The 23790-nt window shown below is 34.4% G+C and overlaps 1 protein-coding gene across 1 annotated transcript; it reads right to left on the reverse strand.

Moving 5' to 3' along the window:
* Positions 1 to 1023: 1023 nt before the first annotated feature.
* On the reverse strand, positions 1024 to 8032 carry LOC126691894 (ABC transporter B family member 1). Its single transcript, XM_050387214.1, has 10 exons — positions 7112 to 8032; positions 6981 to 7035; positions 6723 to 6898; positions 6433 to 6633; positions 6022 to 6281; positions 5610 to 5926; positions 5157 to 5380; positions 3741 to 4114; positions 2884 to 3598; positions 1024 to 2547 (listed from the first exon to the last, which is right to left on the reverse strand). Exons 1-10 carry the CDS (start codon positions 7583 to 7585, stop codon positions 1261 to 1263), a joined length of 4083 nt encoding a protein of 1360 aa, XP_050243171.1. The 5' UTR covers positions 7586 to 8032; the 3' UTR covers positions 1024 to 1260.
* Positions 8033 to 23790: the final 15758 nt, after the last annotated feature.

The following is a 23790-nucleotide window of genomic DNA, read 5'->3' on the forward strand; positions in this document are numbered from 1 at the left end:
GCAGATTTTCTTCTCCCTCAATTTGTTTATGGTCATTGCCATGTCCGATATAGACAATAATCTACTGTTTTTTGGTCAGTGACAAAGCAGTAACAAAGCAAGTAAGTTTCCAAAACACATAAAAACAGGACGTGGCTCTCACAAGTTGTCATTGCATCAAACCCATCTGTAGCCACAAGCACTCATTTGTATTTCTTTACTGGAAAGAGATCACATGAGGCCCACTCAAACACCATCATGACCTTGTCATTTTCCAATTCCATACCTTCTCTCCTTTACTCTTTCACGCCTGTCCTCAACGAGCTACTGGTTAACTTTGTAATTCAATTTACTCCTCTTTTTTTCTTTTTCTTTTTTTTTTTTTTGGAGTCTTTATCCATTTTCTTTTGTACTAGTGTGGCCTAGCCTCCAATTGCTATCTATCTTTAAACTCATGCACATGTACAACCACCGTGTGAATTCTCAATAATGTTGTTCCCCACAATCCCCTTTCATAAATATATGCAAAAACCAAAATGGATCTAGATATAGGATGACCTCAAGTTTCCAACAGGTTGTATAAAAATTCAATTGCACACAACCCCTCACCCCAAACAAAAGAAAAAAAAAAAAGTTATGATTGCGATAGGTGATGATATGAGGCCTACATGTCTCATTCATCCCAGGTTTACCATTATACCATTACCAAGAGATCAACGTTGGAAAGTGAAGAAATTCTAACACAATTTACAAGCCATCACTCTCAACCTACATGGCCTATATTTAACATATGTCATTGTTATGAATATCTAATGGATTTCTATGCACGATATCGTGGGCAATACAAGTTTGGACACATTTATTTTAGTACATGTTAAATTATGCTGCATCACGTTGTAGGGCCTGGCTTCACACCAATGACCAATCCCTCTCACTTATCTAAAACGCTGGGTATATTTCCTCCCACGTCAATATATCAAACTCTCTTTGAAACAGACATGACAAAAGAAGTGCACGAGGGTTGCCCCTATAAATGCATATAGATGGATACAGAATTATCTCTTTCAATCTCAAGGATGTATTTGTCTTTATAATTTTCTTAGGAAGATTCGTTAAGACAAGGACATATATTGGTAAAGGAAAAAAATATATAGTTATATAGATAATACACATACTATACTATACCAAAACAGATAAACCAAAATAAAACCCAAAAAATCACAAGGGGTACATTGAATATACTCCTCTTTTAGTCGTATTCATTTTCTTTCTTCACTTACACTAAGCTTCCTTCTCCTCATCTTCTCTGGGTCTTGCTGAAGATGTTGAACCTGATGCCATTCCAATGACTTGGCTGTGACTGAATCTTTGTAACTGTATCATGCGTGCATAGCACCCATCAGGGTGATTTTTGAGCAGTTGAGAGTGTGAACCTTGTTCTGCCACTTTCCCATCATCAATCACAGCAATGACATGTGCATTCCTAATAGTTGAAAGCCTATGTGCAACAACAATAGTTGTTTTTCCTGAGCAAGCACGCTCTAGAGCCTCTTGGACAGATCTCTCAGACTCGGCATCAAGTGCGCTTGTTGCCTCATCCAGCAGCATAAGTTCTGCTTTCCTCACAAATGCCCGAGCAATTGCAATTCTCTGCTTCTGTCCCCCAGAAAGTTGAACTCCTCTTTCCCCGACAAATGTTTTGTATCCATCTGGCAATCCAGATATGAACTTGTGTGCATTGGCCAGAGTTGCAGCTTCAATGATCTCAGCCTCAGTTGCTGACTCATGCCCATAAGCAATGTTTTCAGAAATGGTAGTAGCAAAGAGGCATGGCTCTTGAGGAACGAATGCAATGTGTCGTCTTAAGGACTTTAGATTGTATTTTCGAATGTCCTTTCCATCAATCATAACCCGTCCAGATGTTGGATCATAGAATCGCTGTATAAGTGCAATGACCGAGCTCTTACCACATCCACTAGGACCCACTAGTGCAAGAGTTTTCCCTGCTCGGGCACGGAGAGTGAGGTCACGGAAAATTGGCACATCAGGACGAGTGGGATAAGAGAAGTCTACATGCTTTAATTCAACTTCTCCACGAAGGCGGTCTGGAACTGGGGTGGCATCTTGATCATCAGGCTCAATTTCAGTTCTACGGTCAAGGAGATCAAAGACTGACCGCATGGCCCGACCACCCTTAATGAAGTCAGGAGCCAAGGTTAGAGTTTCAGCTGCACCATTGGCGGATACCATGAGGACCATGAAAACTCGGATTGTCTTTGAGAAATCGGATATCCCATGCTTGACAAGCCAGGAAGCATACCAGAGTCCTAGGGCATATGAAGCATATAGTGCAAACTGAGCAATCCCAAATCCACTTCCAGAAATCTGCCCTTTCCAAAAGCATCGTCGTAGTGGAGTCCGGAGGCTGGTGGAGAAAAGATTAACAATTTTTGCCTCTGAATTGAAGGCAGCAACAGTCCTTACATTGGCTATGGCCTCCCCTGCTAGTTGTGTGGCCTTGGCATGGGCAGCTTCTAGGTCTCCAGAGAAACCAGTCATGAACATTTTCTGTTGAAAATTTAAAAAACTGTAAATAACTGATTTTCACATGTGAAGAATTCCATATGTGCCAATGGTTGGTGCATTATATTTTGGGATTATCTGCATAAGTATCAAATTAATGTAATTTATCATAACAAGATTAAATGGGCCTTCTAAAATGTAGTGCATTTACTACATGCTTGTGCATATTGTTGAACTTGTCTTGAACAGTTGCCAAATTTTAACCATATGTCCTTAACAGTTCATGCCTAGGCCTAGCTTCTCAGTATAGTTCATTATATAAGACCAATAAACACCAGATCTAAACTTCATTATCGTGAGGTATCAGTTGAAAAAACTAACCTGCAAAACAGTGGCTGCAACAACAACAGGGAAGACAGCTATGAGGACAAGGGCAAGGCGCCACTGCAAAACAAACCCCGCAGTGCAGGCAACCAGCATGAGTGCTGTGTTCTGCACAATCACTGAAATCCGGTCTCCAATTGCTGATCTCACATTATTGGCATCAAGAGCCAGCCTAGCTGCAATCCTAGCACTCTCATTTTCCTCCTGATCAAACCATGCCAATTCATTTTTGAGTACAGCGGACAGCATTTTCTCCCTTACCCGTTTCGTGAGATTTTCTCCCACTATATCCCAGAAGAAATGCTGTAGTGTGTTGAAGAGAAGTGCAGCCGATGAAAGCCCAATTAACAGATAGCAGTATTTCTCAATTTCTCTGATCATGAAAGCATGATTTTGATTGTAGTAGACGCTGAGGACAGCGCTTAGAACATATGCAAAGAAGGCACTAAGTGAGCCGCAAACAACAGAGCCTATAGAGCCAACTAAAGCATACACCCATTCTGGTGAATTCATTTTGGCAAGGCGCCAGAAAGAACTGGCTTGCTCCTTGAATGCAAGCTTTTCTAACCGGTAGTTGGGGTGTGAGGCATCTAGGGAGAGACTAAAATCAGACGTTGAGAAGTCAGATAGTCTACGTGAGTATGGTGACCGGCCATAGGAAGAATTTCGGGCAATTATAGGTGAGCTTACTGAGTTCCTGGCACTAGAAGGCCTGCAAATTGAAAACAACAGATTCTTGGCTTAGTAGATGTTGTTACACCAGCACTTCAAGACCACAAAAAATAACCCTTAGAACCAGAATTTTCTTTTACAAGTATAGATTTAGAATATGATCCAAACTTGGTGAAAGGTACCTTGCGCTACTCTTTCTTGCATTGTTGAGAGCAGTTTCATGGGCCATTTCCTGCATTCGAATGAGCTTGGCATAGACACCATTTTCTCCTTTGGCAAAGAGCTCATCATGAGTTCCAATTTCAGAGACACTACCCTGCTGGAGTACAGCAACAAGGTCAGCCTTGCGAATGGTGGAGAGGCGATGGGCAATGACAAGAGTCGTTCTTCCAATCATGAACCGGTCAAGGGCCTCCTGCACCAGCTTTTCTGACTCTGAGTCCAATGCACTTGTTGCTTCGTCTAAAAGCAGAATAGCTGGGTTTTTCAGCATTGCCCTAGCTATAGCTATCCTCTGCTTCTGTCCCCCTGAGAGCTGCAATCCTCTTTCTCCTACCTGTCATTTTCAGGTCATTGCCTTTTAATTTGATCATTAACTTGCTATTATGTTCACTTGTCCTTTCCTCATGAATGTTTTGATTCACCATTATTACCAAGAAACCATAGGAAAATGGTAAAATATAGGAATCCAGTATAGAATTGAGTTGGAGTGAGATTCTAAGTTTCCTTTATCATTGTACAATTTCATATCAAGCATAATGTAAGTCTCGTCTATTATGGAACTTGTTACAATAGTAATTTATTTTGTCATCTTCGCTTATCTTGTTAACCTTTTTAGCAAATTAGTTATCCATCTATGTTGTGAACTTCATATGGCAAGTTGGTTGTCTAATTAAGCAACTGCTCTTTATTATCTTATGTATGATTCAAGTACTTTCTCTGTGAAACACACAAACATATACTTTATTTTGTGGTCCAGTCATTCTTCCCTTCTAAGTTTATTAAGTCCTTATATCTGTTTTATTTTTGCACATGTATTGTTGACTAAAGCATGTTACCTTCTACAGATGCATGCATGACCAAACACTTCCTGCATTGACTTTCAACAATGGAATTAAATAACATGCAGGTTTTGTTTGTTGACCAGAATGAGCCATTCCACCTTTCATATAATAAAATTAGAAATTATAAGCCATAGAAAATCTAAGTAAATAGGACCACCTCTTGTCAAGATTCTCAATTAAATTTCACCTTCCAGAATGACCAATTTCACCCCACCGCTTACCCCTCTCAACAGCCACAGAGAATACGGCATATGATAGTACATACCTACCTACTGTAATTATTATGCTTAAATGTCAAACCATACCATTTTTCTTTCATTTATTCTGGGGATCGCATATTCAGAGACTTAAAAGCATTGGGGTACAAGAACAAGATAAAAAGTTTTTTTTAGACCTACTAAACAAACAATTTTAATTATCTAATATAATTACAACAGAGAAAATGGTTGAGAAAAACAAGCTGCTTACTAATCTACACTCTGGTGCCAAAATTTTCAAGCAATAATTATACAATAATGCCATAAAGTAACTAACCTGAGTCTCAAAGAGTTCAGGAAGCTTGATTATGAATGAATGGGCATTAGCAACTCTTGCAGCCTCTTCAATCTCAACTTGATTTGCATCAGGCCTACCCAAGAGTATGTTTTCCTTAATGGTGGTAGCAAACAGAGCCGGCTCTTGGCTTACAAGCCCTATTTGCTGCCTCAACCACCTCAGCTTTAGAGTCTTTATGTCATGACCGTCCAGCAGAACTTGTCCTGTACAAGTTCATTCAATTCATTGACAAACATGTCTTATCTACAAGCACGGTTCTCCACAAAATGTACAAACACACACGAACTAAATCAACTCGGGAGCTAAAATAACTTGCATTTGGTACAACACATTAAATTATCCAGGAAAACACATACACACATGCGCACAAGTTTTCAAGTGCATTCAGCTCCGTTAAATCAATTAGTAGCATGAGGTTACTGCATTATTTACCTGAGGTGGGATCGTAGAATCTCTCAATAAGGGACACCACAGTGCTCTTACCAGAGCCACTACTGCCAACCAATGCTATGGTCTTGCCAGCTGGGACATTTAGGGAGAAATTATTAAGGACCAGAACATCTGGCCTAGATGGGTAGGAGAAATCCACATTTTTCAGCTCCACCAGACCTGTAACTGACTCTAATTCCAAACCTGACTCGCTGTTTCGGTCTACACTTGGTTTATGATCAATTATGCGATAAATTTTTGCAGCAGCAACTTTAGCCTTTACAAATGCAGCCATGCTTGGTGCAGACTGGCCCAAAGCCCTGCCAACCAAAACACAATTTAAGCATACAAGATGTGATTTTTTTTTTTTTTTTTAACTATTCAAAAGAATGAGAATATGTAAATTAGTACTTACAGTCCACCAATCATAACAGCAAACATGGTGGCAATGGCAAGTCCTCCATTGGTATAGTGGTGTCTAACAAGATAACCGCCATACCAGAGCAAAAGCGCATAGCAGCAGAAAACAACAAAGTAAGTTGCACCCAATCCCAATCCCTTTGCAAATCCACTCTTGTAACCGAGCCTTTGCGCAACCCTTAGCGCAGACGAGTAGCTTTGTAACGCTCTGGATTCCCCAACAAATGCAAAAACAACCCGAATTTGAACAATTGTCTGTAAATTTTATTGAAATCAGAATTACCCAGATGCAAAAACAGAGAAAATTACCAGAAAATCAACCAGGTATTTAATGTCTGTCTCTAAAACAAGTTGATTCTCAGAGGAAATATGCAAACAATGAACAAAATGCCTTCTTTTAGTTTACCTGTTCTACTATGTTTCCTGCCTGTGACAGAGCTTCCTGGCTTTTACCAGAGAGCTTGGCTAATGTGGTGGTGTGGATACCACCAATTACAGCTATGAGAGGCACCACAGCAAGAGTGACCAAACCCAATTGCCAAACAGCAGTGAAACCCACCACAAATCCAGACACAAATGTTGCCATATAGTGGATAAAATTCCCGAACTACACAAACCAAAAAAAAAAAAAAAATCAGGTTTTATTCAAAGCCTAATTTAGAAGCAAAGTAGCAAAAAGTCGGCCTTTTGATTCACCTTCTCACTAATGGCGTCTTGGACCATCACTGCATCACTGTTAATGGCAAAAACCACGTCTGACGTCCGAACCTCTGTGTCAAAGAACTGAATGTCTTGGTTCAAAGCGGCCTCTAAGTACTTGATTCTCATCTTCGTCGATTGCCTCTCTCCAGTCCACATCCAACATGATATCTCTGCAACCAAAATTCAAGCTCTCTCATTTACATTAACCAAAAAAACCAGAGAGACTAAGTGAGTGTAACAGAGAATTCTCACCTGCCCAAGAAGATGCCCATATTGCAGCACCCACTACAAGAAAATACAATGCATACTGCAACAACAAGAAAAACCCACAAAGCTTAGAGCCTTCAATCATATTTTGATTACCATGTGAATAAAGTTAATACCTTGAGAACTTCCTGCATCATCTTGTCCATGTTATTGGCATTGGACCCGAAAGAATTGACAAGATCCGCAAAGAACCTGAGAAACACTGGCAAAGAGCAACCATGTACTACAGCTCCAACAGACCCAATTGCCATAAGAATGTAATCCAACCCATCAGCAAACCTGAAGAGTTCCTTAAACCCAACACTAGGTACAGCCTCAGGCTTCTCTCCACTACTACTACCACCACTTGAATCCTTCTTGGGCTCAGAGCTCTCCATTCCTTTTGTCTGCTGAGCTGCTGCTGCTGCTACTGATGATGCTTCTTGTCCTAATGCTTGAGGCTCTATGTGTGGGTGTGTTGGTGTTAGTGTTGGTGTTGGTGTGTTGGATTTAAAAGGGTCAGGAGGAGCAGAGGAGACAAGCTCAAGACCTTGCATTTCGGACCATCTCCACTGCTCAATCGTCTTTATCTCCTCAGAATCTTGTGACATTTGCAAAATTCCCTTATTAACTTTTATCAAACAAACCCACCTCCCAAAAAAACTCACCCTCTCTCTTTCTCTATTACTCTCTCTTTATTATCCCACTCTTGACTCTACCTGCCTTTTCATGTTCCTACTACTACCTTGTCCTTCTTTTTTTTTCTTTTAACTCTTTGCTAATAGTGTTTTTTTTTTGGGGGGACCTTTTTCTTTTTTGCGTTTTTTTCCTTATAGACTAAATTTTGAGTCTCATTTTCTGTTCTGGTTGCTTGTTAGTGTTGTTGACACGATTCACTGTCTCTTGAATATTATCTGCAAGAGAAGAAAACTAGTGCTTGTGGGGGGTTTTAAGGTTATAGCCTTATAGGTGGGTTTTCTTCAGTTTGCTTGTTCTGTAAAAAACATAGAAAGTGACAGATGGTTAGATGAGCAGAGCCTGGAGAGAGAGAGAGGGATTTTCCACCCGACAGAGAACACTGTGTCAAAACTTGGAGGTGGGTTTTTGACTGAAACATGTTCAAAGTGGAAAACCCAAACATCCAATAGAAAATTCTTCTTTTTTTTTTTTGGTGGGAATTTACTTTACTTTAATCAGGGACCGTTCATTTCAATTCTTAAGCTTTGGCTTCTTCTATAAGATTAGTAGTAAAAAGCTTTTAACTTTGTACAAGAAAATTTCATGTTCAAAGGTTCAGAGTTCAGACTATGCACTCTCTGTCTGTCTCCTATAAATCCGGCGTTTTTGGCTACTCCCTGTCACCATAGCATTAAATAGAAACTCATTATACTATTATTTTGAACCACACAAAAAGCCACTTTGTTGAAAAACAAAATACTACAAATAATGAAATAATATAAAACATCTCTGATCCAAATTTCATTTGGGCACCTAAGTTTGAATGTTTGACTTTATACTTAAAGTGTAAACACTTGAATGAAAAACTCGGCTATATTGTCAGAAAGTACCTGTGCCTTGTCCCTAAGATGATTTTTTTTTTTCTCTCTATTTTTATTTTCTGGATGAATTCCCTAAGATGTCAAAGAAACCCAGATTTGAATTCCACAATTTCGAGAACACAACTATTATTAAATTCCAAATTTGCAATATTATTTGTCCCAGCCAATTTTAGCAGTAAAATCAATAGGGCATAGTAATGTGGATATATTATTGTTAGTATTATTAGTACCACTATTCTATTACTATAGTATATATCACTGAAATTCTTCAAAACTCCAAAGTAGGATTCCAAGAAATTGTCAGGAAATCGTGGACAAATCCTGGGATTCCTCCACATTTGATTCTTTAAAGCATATGACAGCCAATTTTGGAGTTGTTTAGGTGCAACCATCTTTGGCTTCAAATTTTCAGTGGTTTTCATTGTGGAGGTCAGAGTACTATTCTGATAAAGATTCATTAAAAATTTAAGCTAATATATAGGATTAAACCTCTATTTCAGAGAAGAGAAAGAAGCTGCTTTGCTTACTTTTAGTCACGCTTTTGGAGTTTAATAACTTAGGTGAGTCATCAGTTGCTCTTTTTTTAATCTAAAATACAACAAAGTGGCTGGGAACTGACTTTATAAGTTCCTTGAAGTTTGATATTAATATAATTTTTAGTGGGATTATGGTGGCAATTGGGTATTGTGTTTCTTGCGTTGCGTATTTTGTGTTTTTTTTTTTCTTTTTCCTAGACGTGCGTATGGTATTGTTTATTGTCCATGAACAGTGATTTTAGGTTTATGAACCATGTTAAACGCGTGAACAGTAACTTTTTTATTATTTTATTATTTTCAGTTTCTAACAAAATAAATGGTATCTAAATAGACTTTATATAAATAAAAAAAAAATGTATAAAAATGTTGGACCTTATGGAAATATAGCTCATATTCAGGAATTTAGTTTAATTTTTGACATTTTTTCTTGCCATCTAATTTGACAAATGAGAAAACTTGTATACCAGTGAATATATAATGATAATTTGTTATGGTCAAGGCTCCCAATCCCATATAACAAACTCTGTCTAGATTTATAATATTAGATTCTCCATCTGATTATCTTATTCCTCTGTTTTCGTTTCATACTTTCATGTGTCAAACTTGTATAATGTTTGTTTTTTTCTTATTGTTTTTTTTTATAATTTTTTTATAATGCTTAATACAAATGAAATGAGTAAGCAGAAATCAGTAAATAACTCATTTATTATTATGTATGTATGGGTAGTTATTATGTATGTATTGGTAGTTTTTAGAGAATTTCAATTTTACTGTTGGGGGGGGGGGGGGGAGAGGGGAAGAAACGGTTCAAGTATTAGAGCATCAGCATTAAAGAATGCTACTCTATCTTATTTTACCATCCAAAAAACTACTTTATCAATTATACCATACCATTTTACAATACACTCTACATCCAAAAACTCTATTATTTTACTTTTTCATTAAAATATTATTTTTTTAATCTTTCTTTATTATTTCTTTCACATCATTATTTTTTTTTCAGCTAAGGGATGGAATAAAATATATATATATTTTTTAGCATAGTGCTAAAGTACAATTCTAAGTTTAGAATTGTACTGTAGCACTATTATAAAAAATTTTGCAATAATGAGGTATACCATTTTTTGATGCAAATGTTTTTTAGCTATGAAATGCCAAAAAGGCCTTAGATATGGCATTAGCATTCTTCAATACTAATACTCTTACTTGTAAGAAGTCTATGAAAACAATTATTATTCAAATAAAAAAAAAAATATATATATATATATATATATAAAAACTAAAAATAAAAAAGGTTGGTCAGATATCTTTCTCTCTTTTCACGCATACCGTACAGTTTCTACAAGTCCTCTTTGGCAAGGCTCTATTCTGCTTCCTCCCACGAAAGTTTGTCGAGTACTGTAAGATCTGGCTTGTAGAAAGGGTAGTACTTTTGTTATTAGCTTTGGCAATGCCACTGTTATATTTCTTTGCATGTATTATGTATAGTAAAATTTGTGTCGATCGTAAGGTTAAGGTGATTATTTACCATTTAGCAAAGAAAAAAAGGTTTAATGTGATTACCGGACATAATGGTCCAAAGTGGTAAGTCCTAGAGGTTGAAGGGAGGAAGGGGGTTTGATAGTAGGTTCATTTCTAATCAATATATATAAAAATAAATAAAGGTTACCGTGATTAAAGCAACACCATTTTTATATAATTTTTTTTTTTTCATCTTTCTGACCGAAAAAATCCGTGCAAGATAAAAGTGCAATAGGTCAAGTTCAGGATGAATTGTAGATATTTTTCACTTTTAATATAACAAGAATAATGAGATAAAGATAAAATATAAAAGAAAATGGTGATCACGGAAACAATAAAAGAGAAAGAAAAGTATCTTGGTAAGAGAATAAATTCAGTTAAGATGTGGAATAAAAGGTCACTTTTACGCTCTCCAATAATGATGTGCCACATCATATTTTTGCAAATAAAAGACTAAGCACTTCCGCACTAAATCAAACCCTCTTCAATATAGAAAACCAAATCCACATTTCTTCTTCTTCTTCCCCAAATAGAGATGCTGCCGAGAATCTCCAGTTACGGCCATCGGAGATGGAGGGCAACTAGTGGTGGAGGAAGTGGACCACAGAGGAGCCTTTGGGGGTGCCATCGACAACTCTCCAAACCCAAGGTGGACGTTGCCCAAGACAATATCGATCTCTCAATCCATAAGAACAGAAGCCATCAATTTTTCCATGGTGGAATTTCACCACCAATTACATGAAAAAAAGTTAGAAAGAATGAAACCCACAAAACGAAATCTAAAAAAAGCTACACCAGTAGTAAGATTTTAAACAAAAATCTTTGATTTTTGAGTTGGGTTTTTATTTGGGTTGGCAACTCAGGGAGTTAGCTTATATGGGCTGGTGTTATGGTGCCATTTGGTTGTTGAAGTGGGCTCATGTGAATTGGAGAGAGAGAGAGAGAGAGAGAAGCCATTAACAGTGGTTGCGGGTGGCAAGAGTTGTGGAACTTGGCTGGCAACTGGAGATGAAGGAGCTTGAGAAGATCGGCTATGGGGCTGGTTCGATTAGAGAGAGAGCTAAAGCAAATGGATAGTTGTTGCCTTGTTGGCGAGCCTTGCAAAAATTTAACATGACACATCATTATTAGAGGGCGTAAAAGTGGCATTTTACGTCACATCTGGATTAAATTCATTCTCTTTTGGTAATAATTATATATATATATATATATATATATATAGAGAGAGAGAGAGAGAGAGAGAGAGAGAGAGAGAGAGAGAGAGAGAGAGAGAGAGAGAGAGAGAGAGAGAGAGAGAGAGAGAGAGAGAGAGAGAGAGAGAGAGAGAGGTTATATGGTAAAATAATTCAAAAATTGTAATAAATTAAGTATTAAAAAAATTTATTATTAGGATTTTCATAAAATATATGAATAAATAATTTAAATACTAGGACACCCTATTTATTTTCAATCTCTCACAAATACATATCAAATAATGATATATAACTATAATGGGTTAGATTTAGGGGTGACAATGCGTGTTCGCATGTCGGGTTTGTGTTGTGTCAACTCATGAGTATTCGACTATATAGATTAATACTAACCCAACATGTTTATTAAATGGGTCAAGATTCATCAACCCTAACATGATCCATTTATTAAACGGGTTAGTCGTATCAACCTATTTATTAGATTTTATCAAAATGAAAAAAAAAATTATGAAAAAACAAATAAATAAATATTTTTAATATAAAATTCAGAATTAACGAGTAATTGCATCACAAATAATCATTCAAAACTAAAGTATACCCCAATATCACAAATAATCTATCACAATATATCAAAGAAAATAAAGCACAATGACTAATAAATTTATATAACTAGAGTTTGAAGAGTATATTGGTAAATGTTATTTAATTAAATGGTTTAGATGAGTCAAACGGGTTTATGTGTTGAACATTAACCCAACCTGTTTATTAAACAGGTCAGTCGTATCAACCTGAATATGACACGAACCCATTAAGCCCAACCTATAACCTACTAATTTTGTGTCGTGTTGTTTCAGGTTCGTGAGTCGTGTTCAATTTTGCCACATCTAGTCAGATTTATAAATACCCTTAGAGCACACATTAATCATCTATTTTAGGAAACTTTTTATAAATAATTAAAAAAAACTATTAAAAAAATAGGTAACTTTATTATTTTTTCATAAAATGTTTCTTAAAATAGTTTTACTAATATATGCCCTAAGAGCATACGTTAATAAAATCCAAGTATAATTACAAAAAGAGTCTTACTAACGTATGCCCTAAGACATATGTTAGTAAACTATTTTTGAAATTTTTTTATCAAAAATTGAAAAAATTGTCAAACTTTTTGATTGTCTTTTCAATTCCCAATAAAAATTTTATAAATATAAATTATTAATATATACCCTAAAGACATACATTAATTGGATCCTTGAGCAGGCAAAACTCTACGTTACCCCGGCCATCACCTCGCTAGAAAAATCTCGAGTAAGATGGATTAGGACATGACGGGGCAAAGTGGGACTGTTTTTAGTTTTTACCATCTTTACAATTGAAAGACTTCATTAAAGAAAATGCATGGATAAATAATTGAAGAAGGAAAGCCCAGTAGAAAAAGGTTAGGATCCCATTGATGTGATGTAATGGAAGGGATTGATCAACAACTGATGTCTCTAACATGGGAATACAGATTTTTTCTTTTTCCTTCTTTGGTTTTTACCTAAAAACTAGAATACGGACTTGCACTGAATAATCATAAAGGAAATAGGTGAAAATTTATGGAGAAAGACATGTCTGACTCAAGCTTATTTCGGTTCTTATAGTTCCAGTTGAGGGGTCAAAGATGAAATGCACTGATGCACCGTCCAATGAGTTAACGACCCGATATGGTTCATAACTTTGGTGGGTCATACCATCACGTAAATGATCTCAAACTCTCATTTCAAATGCATGGAACTTGGTACAGTTTTTTTTTTTTTTTTTAGTTCTCTAAATAATATTCATTATTTAGGAACAAATATATTTTTATAGAGTTTTTTAAAACAAAATAAAGCTCATTCAAACAGCTTTTAACAGATTAATCATAATATTGATTTAGAGTATTTAGATTCATACATTTTGAACATGAATCATATTTGATTATTCCATTAGTTTTAAAAAATAAATTGTTTATTTTATATTGAATCAAGAACCTCTAGAGTCCTTAGGAAATTTTATTCAATAGAATTCTTTTAATCTTGACTTTCTATTTCATAATAAACAATTCAGAGCATATTATATCATTAATTTATTAAAAAAATTAAAAAATGTCATATCTCCTATTCAAAATTGATACATCAAATTTTATGTTTTTAAATTCATATTAATTTTAAAAACTTAGATCTGTTTGTTCGTTTCCCCTTCTCTGTTCTCACGGCCAACGACACCATGCTTGTCTCATCATGCGAGATCTCAGCGCTAGCAACGAAAGAAATAGGCAGCTCTGTCTGACTTGAACTTGACAAAATCGAAGTTGGATCCAAATTCATCTCTTGGGCTTTAAGCTAGATTAATGAAAATGTATATATCGCTTTCTTCGGCAATATTTGAAAGTAATACCTATCCAAATTTATTTAATTTATTTTCTTTGGATGGATCCAAATTTTAAACAAACAAAGTGAGATAGTACCAAAACTAAAAATAAAAAATATTATGTGACAAAATACAAACGGGTAAAACTACATTCAAAAACACTATAATTATGATTATTTTTTGGATAAAATTTGGTTATAAACTTAGTTGTAACCTAAAGCAACAAAAAATATAATGAACTGAAAAAAAATTTTAATAAATAAAAAAATAATAGTGAGTTCGTGGAAAAATGTATTTGAAAAAGTGAGTAAGTAAATTTTTTTAAATTATTTTTTTCTTCATTTGGGTAAAAAAAAAATAAAAGGGATTTTTTGGAGACTTGTCAAGAGTTTTATAGTTTAATAATATTAAAATTCTTCTATTTTGACGGAATTAGGGTTTAAATCCCTCATTCCTCATTATTATAACTATCAATTTTTTTTAAAAAAAAAAATACAAATGTGTACATTTTGGCATATGGATGAAATTCCTAAGAGGTTTAGAGTTGTGTTTAAAATTGGACGAAGAAGAATTAGAGAACAAAATACTTGTTTTTAATCAAAGGAAAATTTATATTTTAAATCTTATAATAAATTAGGTTTGTAACAAATTAAATATTTAAGTTTCAAAAAAAGCAAATTAAATCTTAAGTTTTCAAAAATTAACAAATTAAATTTCAACTCATTTAAGTGGAATTATATGCATTGTGTCAAGGATTTTTTTTTTTTTTCGAGAAAAGTGTAAAGGATTTAATTAATATGAGTTGAGAGTTTAGTTTGTTACATTTTTAGTCTTGGTGTTTAATTCATTACACTTAAAATTAAAGGATTTAATTTGTTAAAATATAATGTTGCCAAAATAAAATGTATGAAATATACTATGAGCACTATTGCACACCTTCATAGGAAATCATACTGGAAAAGTTTTTTATGTTGGGGGTTAATTAGCAAAAGATAAAGAAATAAGGGGTTGATTACATAGGCATGGCCATCTCATCAATTAGAGACTGTACAACATCCAATAAGATCTTGATTTACATACACAAATGTTAACAATTAACAAATAAACATCCAGTATGTTTAACAAAGATTAGGTGTAAAGTCAGGGGGGTCGGTGATCAAACTTATATAAAGAAGTTGAATTAAGTTGTAATTTTTTTATACAGTATTTTATAGGTAAGTTCTCTGCTAAATTTGGGGGGAAGAGACTGACTTTGAAGAAGTCAAAAAGGCAAACCCGAAACCTCTCTCTCTCTCTCTCTCTCTCTCTCTCTCTCTCTCTCTCTCTCCCATATTGAGAGGTTATTATTGCTGTTATTATAAAGGAGGTGCCCATTTTCATTTCTTCCTTCCTTTTCCAATGGGAAAGGGGATTATGTCTATTAATCCAAAATGAAGCATAACTATAATACTCAAGTGCCCACTCAAATGCTTATCTCAAAAGTGGTGCATGTGACGATCAATTATGACATCCCATTGTCTTTCTTGTGGTTAAGTGTGCATTATTTTAGTAAAGATTGTGTGATCTTAATTTTTAAGTTATTATGATTGTGGGTTGTAGATACAATCATATACAATTGCAACCACAAGATAGTTGCCCTGGCATCCTAAGACCTAGAGACACGTGGGGAAAAAGGTACTCCAATCTCTACATTTTTTTTATTATCTCTATTCTCTACATTTTTAGTGTGGATTTGTTAACACCAAGTCACATAACAATAATGGGTAATACTGCGTGTACTATCAGGGCATTGATAGAGCTGTTATTGTGGATACTACACATTTGTTAAAATACTACTACTCAAATAACTCAACTCCTATCAAATATCACGTGAAACGATACGAGAACTCCTACCACCAAACTACACTCCGTAGGTGGTGGTCATCCCTAGTTATTAAGCTCCAACTTCTTGCAATATTCATGACCCATCAAATATAATTAGGTTTGTACAAAGATATATAGACATATCTTTCCTATTTTTAATTTTAACTAACAATTAATGAAGATTGAAAAACAAGCAAAGTTTACATTATGCTTCATAATTTGAAAAAAAGAAAATTGTGGCCATTCTTATAGATACAGTAAAACCTTGCATTAGTCTCAGATTTACTGTAAAAACTCAGATATATAGTAATATCTCTTGCAAACTTCTAAAAAATTACTTAAAGATAAAATTTATTATTAAATTTTACTTCTATTAGTATTAATAAGAACAAAACTTTAAAACATCACATGAAAGTCATGATTTATAAAAATGTATTAAGTAATTAAATAATTAATTAAAAAGACAATGATCAAGAGAGAAGGGTATTTTATAAGGATATCTATAGAAAAAGATAGAATGAAAGAGAGGAGGGCAATTAATTCACATTGCACTCTAGTAAAGTTTATTTTTCTTGAGCAGTGCAAAGTGCAAAGCTCTTGAGGGTACTATATAGTCCTCCGAGATATAGTATTGGTAGGGTACTTCTTACTTCTCATAGGGATGTGATTAAAAAGTGGGACAGTTTTTATTTTTCTCTTTAGAATTTAGGTAAAATTTGTGGTGAGGACTATAAAGTTTTGGAATGAAGATTGGTCGGGTCCACTTACCTTAGACTCACCAATTCCTAAGTATGACTTCCAATATAATACACATTTTTTCTAGGAACCTATAATTAATATAATAAACATTTTTGACATGCCAAGTTTCTTAATTCAAGTTTGACTTGATGATTAAAATTAGAAATACCCAGCTGAGTAGAGTGCAAGATTTTCCCATGGGTGCATGTTGCCTTTCTTCTTCTTCTTTTCTTTTTTATTTATTTATTTATTTTTTAGAATTTCCAAAGCACCCATGGAAGGCATGGGCATCTGATTCTGAGGACAGTTGCAAAGTTTGAACTCAAATATTGGACCAAGAGGTCAGTTTTCATAAGTGAACTAGTGAAGTGTGTTTTCTAGGTGTAATCAATTTTAATGAGTTTATATTTTATTAATAAGGGTTTTTTTTTTTTTTTTTGGAGTAACATTAAGTTGGAATTAGAGGATTAAAACCAGGACTTCACCATTTCATCAAGAGAGACCAACTCAACCAATGGATCATTCCCTATAGATAATGTTTGTCGAGCCTTAATTGGGGTTGATTTCTATGTAAAAATGGCTAGGCCATATTGCTCTTTCTTTCAAACAATTCTAGCCAGTCATTCCTGGTAGAGTGAAAACACAATCCGATCATAGAATCAAAGTTTTTCTCTGATTAGTGATTATGTGCTCACTCAAGTCAAAGTATCCCCATTCCCCACACAAGACTTTTTAGCCCCATGAGATCCCATCCTTTTACGTAGTAGTGTAGTACGTACGTAGTGCTCTATATGTATCTTTTCCATTTTGAATCCACTGGTCATGTCTTGAGAAATTGTACCTTAATCATGGTGTTCTAGAATAAGCTTTGTATACCTCCTAATTATTATGTCCAATCCTAACGAAGTAGTGACCTATGTACCGTTGAATTTTGCACCATCGTCACATCCCGATGTCCATTCCAAAATCCTTGGTTGAAAACTGGTAAAATGAAATAAATCTCGCCATAGTTGGTTTAAGGTTAACACTTAATACATGGTTCCTCACTTGAGAACCTAGACTTAGCAGGAGGTAGTGGGTAATCTAGAATTACCAGGGTTTTTATATTTGGGCCGGGTTGAGGGATGTGTTAGGTGTTTTCGGAAAATGGAGGAGGTTTAAGGTTTTTCTCTTTTTTTTTAACAGGACTAAGGTTTGATCGAGGTTAAATCATGATAATGTCATAATTAATTAAAATATAAATAAATGTATTAAATTTGTAAATATTATAAAGTTTGCTAAAAAATGTGAACACTTTTAAATAACTTTGAAATGAATTTTCATGATTTTATAAGGTTAATAGAAAATAATAATATATAAACATGCATAAAAAAATTGTTTGATGAAGATTCAAGTAGAAACCAATTTAATATAGAATAGGACAATTTAAAAATAAACTTTATAAACAGTATATTTATAGGTAAAAGCACATTTCTTAAATCACAAATAAATTCAACAAAAAATCAATGATATTTTAATATGTAGGGACTAGGGCACAAAATAGTGTATTAGGCCTTGGGTCTTGTCTGAAGACATTGATAAGTCCGAGAAGGGGCAAGTAATTATTAAACGTTCCCAATTAACGTCTTAAACATGGGGAACAAGTGGGAGGTAATCTGAGGAGGAAGTCCTCCTTGGATATGATGAAAATAGTTCATAATATGTACTCCATCTGTCAGCCTAATCCTCCAGAAAACTCCAATAAAAGAGATATGCTTCATGAACATACGAGAAGGAAGGAAACTCAAAAATATCAAAGGGAAAGCTGCCACCACCGCATTAAATGTATTGCAGCTACTTTTCTGGCCGCATTTATGTGGAGAAGATCTCTGAACAGTACTACTTTGGCTACCACAACTCACAGAAAACCAAAGATGATGTCTGATGGGACAGATACTCAAGTAAAGGTTCGGATGATCAACAAGTGGAAGATGAAGATGATCCAAAGGAGGATATATAAGGTGAAAGACTCTTTATGGAGAGAGGATTGAAAAAAGGAAAAACAGAACACTGTAGTAATCAAAATTTTTTCTGTATTTAACTGTTATCAATATACATGATTATAGCCTCCTCAAACCAAAAGTCTATTAATGTCAATACATCTTGTTTGTGCCTGATTGTCATTTAATTCCATATTAGCCGTTGTTCAATTCATTAGGGCTTAGTTCTTTGACTCACTATCTACAAATTTATTGTATTTGGCGCATTGGCTGAAATTCCCTATACTTTGGGTTTGGGCCACAAAATGGAACCCTACATAATACATTGAGAAAAATGTCATATAATAAAATGAAAAACTATGAATCATTTAAAAAAACAAATGAATTTAATAATTATTCAATACAAATCACAACAAAGGCTGAGGATTTATTGGTTATCATGCTGGATAATAGTGTTCGGGGGCTGATGTATGTGAAATTTAATCAAATCTGAAAAAATTTCACAAAAAGCCCTTTGAATTGAACTGAAAATGGTTACGATTCATGGGATTCACTTAGTTTCTTTGAAAATCATGACTTTCAAATGTAAAAAATTGGCTTGGCAATCGGTTCATAGCTAACCTGATCAGATTAGATAGTTTGGTTTGGGTTTTCAAACCATGGATATATAATCTTAAGGGTGTCATCCAAAACAAGAGAACTTGATGCCATTTGGTGGACTCCTTTTGTATATATTAAAAATGTCTGCCAATAAATAACTCTCTAATGTAATATTTAACAGAATAAAATTATTCGACACCATCAAGGTGACCTTGTTCCTTTATCTTGAGACCTTAAAAATGACCATGAAATCCCTTTTCCTACACACTTGAAGGTATGAGACCAGGGAAGTAGACTTAGGCCATCTAGGTGTAAAGTAGGATCCTAGTAGAGACATGCATGCTAGCTTGACCTTAGACCAGGATCAACAGATCAGGGCACCAAATTCTTATGGTTAGGCATGGCATACTAAGGGAATGACATTAGGACAGCAGTTTGGAGGGATTATGAAGGCAAAATATATGTGCACAAGGAAAGCCATTTGTACAACGACCTGTATCTTGATAGAATGATCAATATGCCATGTGTAACATGGCCCTCTGAATCTAGTGACATTTGTCATTAGATATAGGAGGTATGTCCCTAATTATTCATGCTTATACGTAGTGAAACACGACCCTTAAGAAGAGGATTTATGTCCCTAATTATTCATGCTTATATGTAGAAGTAAATTCTTCATTTTGAGGCCAAAAGAAGGAAGAGGATATAGGAGGTAAAAAACATGAAAATCTCTAGCGAAATTAAGTTACTAATTAAGATTTAGACTTAAGTAGGTTAATTAATCCTAGCATTAAGGTGGGCGTGTTCATCTTCATACCATTGACCTAGGCATCCCCACTTGGGAAAGATAAATTGTAGTGTCGCGTTGAAGATTGAACTCTTTCTAACCCGGCACAAATCACAATGCTTGGAGCTTAGTCTTAGTTCCTGTTTTGTATCAGTCTTGTTTGGCTTCATTTGCCTTATTTATCTCCTCTCCACACCACCCTCATAGCATACTATAGCCATTCGTGTTTCGGTTTATATCTACTAAATTCATGGCCGAGCATTAAGTTTTACACCTAAGAGCTGTTGTCAAGCTAGGACCTCTAGATTAAGCTCTATCTATAAGTTATCCTCTGTAGGAAAGAACAGTCAATTTTCCTTAGGAAGAATGGTAGGTATATATTATTGCCCTCACCTTAACTCTCTAAGAAAAGTCACCGTTCTGCCCTACACCACTGGGACAGTGGACAGTAGGATTTTCCACTAGCATGGTGGTTGAGTCATGGGAACTGATCAGAGATGGTCTCACGCTACAGCTAACGTGAGTAGAAAAAGGCTGTGAGGACTGAGTAACCTAGTCAACCAAGCGATTGAAAAAAGTTCCAACATTTCACACTAATGCAATAGCCACTGCATTAACTGTTCTGTATTTTTGGGTAGGGTTATCATAACTTTTAAAATCACAGTGGGAATAGAATAACATTGACAATGCTGAAAAGTTTTTAAAACTAACCTAGACATGCTTTACTGAAATTAAAACTCATAACAAAAATCAAGCATTAACGAACATGTTGCTTGTCCAAGTCCCAACTTCCAAGCATGGTTTAAAACCTTTGATTATTGAAAATTTGAAACTTATTGACACATTTATCTAATAAACTAGAGGCAACTTTTGGCTTCAATGATTCAAAATTGTAACTTTTCTATAAATTATAATAGTAATCATTAATGAGAAGTAATATCAAAATCCTAACAGTTCAAAGTGGCATATCTTACCAACAAGATTCGGATTTTATTAGGAAAAATTATACCAGCACACACTGACAACCAACGGGAGTAGATAAGCATCACATATGGTTGGGAGAGTGAAGAAAAAGCTGGAATAAAAGTCAATGTAGAAAATGAAGCCCTTTTCATGTCATAACTAGAAAGCAAGAATAGTTGGGTCCCTTAAGCACCTATTCCAGGAAAATAATTAAAGCAGATAGAACCCCCTTCGTCTCAGAAATAGATGCGACTTTCAGGTCTACACTGTACGAATAATTTACGTATACAACTCTTGCTTGAGTTGGGTTTTCAACAAAAAAAAATTATAACAAAATTTGTTTTGCAAAAGGAGAACAAGAAGTTTTGTCAAACATGCTTCTCCTTTTTTATTTAAGTGCTTGATTGTTATTTATGGAGTCAATTTCGAGCCCTCAACCTCAAAGATTGTTTGTCAGTGACACATTATCTTTGAAATTACAAAAAGTTTCTATAGTTGGTACCAAAGATTTAATCAAAAGGGTTAAAATAACCCCCCCTCCCCCCCCCCCCCCCTCCTTTTCCCTTCATGGAAGGAAGAAAATCTTATGAAAATTGTTGATAGTGTTGCATAATACTAATATTTGAGCAAAATTAGATAGTTATGTACCATAAGTTTCTTAATTAAATTCAACTATATGCTTTATTAGCCAATATGACACAACTATGTGCTTAATATTCTTAAGTTATATGATTGAATTCCATTTGAAATCTAAAATACAACGTATAAGAAACTATAATGAAACTTTATTCATTATATTAAATCAATAAGACAGAATGTCAATGAGAAAAAATTCTATAATAATATATATTTTTTCTATCATTCCTCTTGTATAATAATAATTTCCTTCGTATTTCACAATCACCACAAAGAACAAAGTGATAAGGTCCTGAATTTAGAACCCAACTATAATTACCAGTTAAATAAAAGAATCACCAATGACTTGTGGCTCTCTTTGTCGATAAGGAAGATCCATTATTCCATTAGGAGAAATCTATAGGCAAAGGGATCCTACCCATACAGTGAGACAAGCAAAGCAAGGAAATATTTAGAGGTTTTGGTCCATGTCTGAGCTGTATCTAGAGCAAGCCCACCATGGCCTAACTCAAATTAATGGGGAAAAATTAAGAAAATAGAAAATAGAGATCTCAATCTTATTAATATATTAATATTGCCATGGTATCCAAACCCCACATTTCAATAATGCAAAGATTACGAAACTCCATGACAAGAGAATCCACATTATTACCAACTCATATTGATTGATTTGTCAGAGTTTGGGAGTTGATAGTTGTGATAGTATAAACCACTCTTAGCTAAATTTAATGCCCTCAGTGGGTAGAGCAAAAAATGACAATCAACATGACTATAATAATCAATATAATCGTACTATATACTTATCCCTTTTTTATTATTATTATATTTCCTTCGTTTATTATTTGTGTAAACTGGCCACTTGAGCTTTGATTTAAAGTTAATATTATTCGAAAGTACAATTTCTTTATCAATATTTCATTTAAGTCTTAGTGGAAATCCTACTGGGAAGTATCCTATAAAAAAGTCTTCCTTTATTTAAAAACAGGTATCCTTAACGGTAGCAAACCTACACCAACTGAAACTTTAATTTTTTTAATTAAGGAAAAAAATTCATCTTCCATTATCTTAAGTGGTTTTTTTCCCTCTTTCGCATGCTTTATATATATAGCTGGTATTGGGGCATTAAAAATGTCCTAGCCCACATGCTTTAAGCATCTAAATCAAGCTTTTTATACGTCCTGTTGATATAATTGATTTAAGTGGATGGTTCTTTTAGTTATTCTGTTTTGCACAATTGGATGCGCAAAACTATCTTTGTAATTTATCAATGCAAAACTTAAAATTTTTACATACAAAGGCTTAAATTTGCATATTCTAGTATTCTTAACCAGTTCTTTATTTTAAAATTTTGCAACCAAATGCTTTCTGAAAGTTTCTTTAACAAAGCATATAATAATCCGCTACTAGTTTTGCTAAGGAATCACTTCAGGTTGATAAAACCTGGTATATATTATTCCTTAAACTAGTATGAAACTTTTAAGCATGAGTAAAAGCAACCATATTTCTACTAGCTATGCTCATTTGATCAAACTTATGTTACATTTTTACTTTTGCCCTTTTTGCGACAATAAATTTTGTAAAAGGAATAGCAGAAAATGAAATATTTCAAATATAGTCATATCAAGGTAACAGTTGAGAGTATATCATAATGGTGAAAGATGATGTTAAGAATACTTTGCAATAATTTTATACCAAGTATCCCAAAAAAGACAAAATTAGTCAAATCATAGACATAAAATTTGAAAAATATACACAATATAAACTTTCTTTTGTGGTAAAAAAAATGAAACTTTTGAAGCCTCAAACCTTGACAAAAGCAAACTGTCATAAATAAAAACAAGGATGAAATTTTAGGTTGAGGTCATTTATTTTATATATACACCATAAAATCTAACCTATAATATATACTTCATGATAATTGTTCTTTATACCAATTGGTTTTTTATGCGTAAGTAAGGTTTAATAATAAGAAACTTTACTAGTTGAGTTAATTGGAATCCACTGGATGAAATCATTTTAGATAATATTTTTTTTTCCTTTTATGGAATAATTTTTA

This window comes from Quercus robur, chromosome 7 (assembly GCF_932294415.1).
Source record: "Quercus robur chromosome 7, dhQueRobu3.1, whole genome shotgun sequence".
In the NCBI taxonomy this organism is placed as follows: domain Eukaryota; kingdom Viridiplantae; phylum Streptophyta; class Magnoliopsida; order Fagales; family Fagaceae; genus Quercus; species Quercus robur.

What these genes read in the sequence shown, in the direction of transcription:
- LOC126691894 (XM_050387214.1), bottom strand. Translation starts at nt 7,585, where the DNA reads ATGTCACAAGATTCTGAGGAGATAAAGACGATTGAGCAGTGGAGATGG. An exon ending in TGATGCAGGAAGTTCTCAAG is followed by an intron (nt 7,036 to 7,111) that starts GTATTAACTTTA and finishes TTGTTGTTGCAG; the next exon opens with TATGCATTGTATTTTCTTGT. An exon ending in AAGACGCCATTAGTGAGAAG is followed by an intron (nt 6,634 to 6,722) that starts GTGAATCAAAAG and finishes TGGTTTGTGTAG; the next exon opens with TTCGGGAATTTTATCCACTA.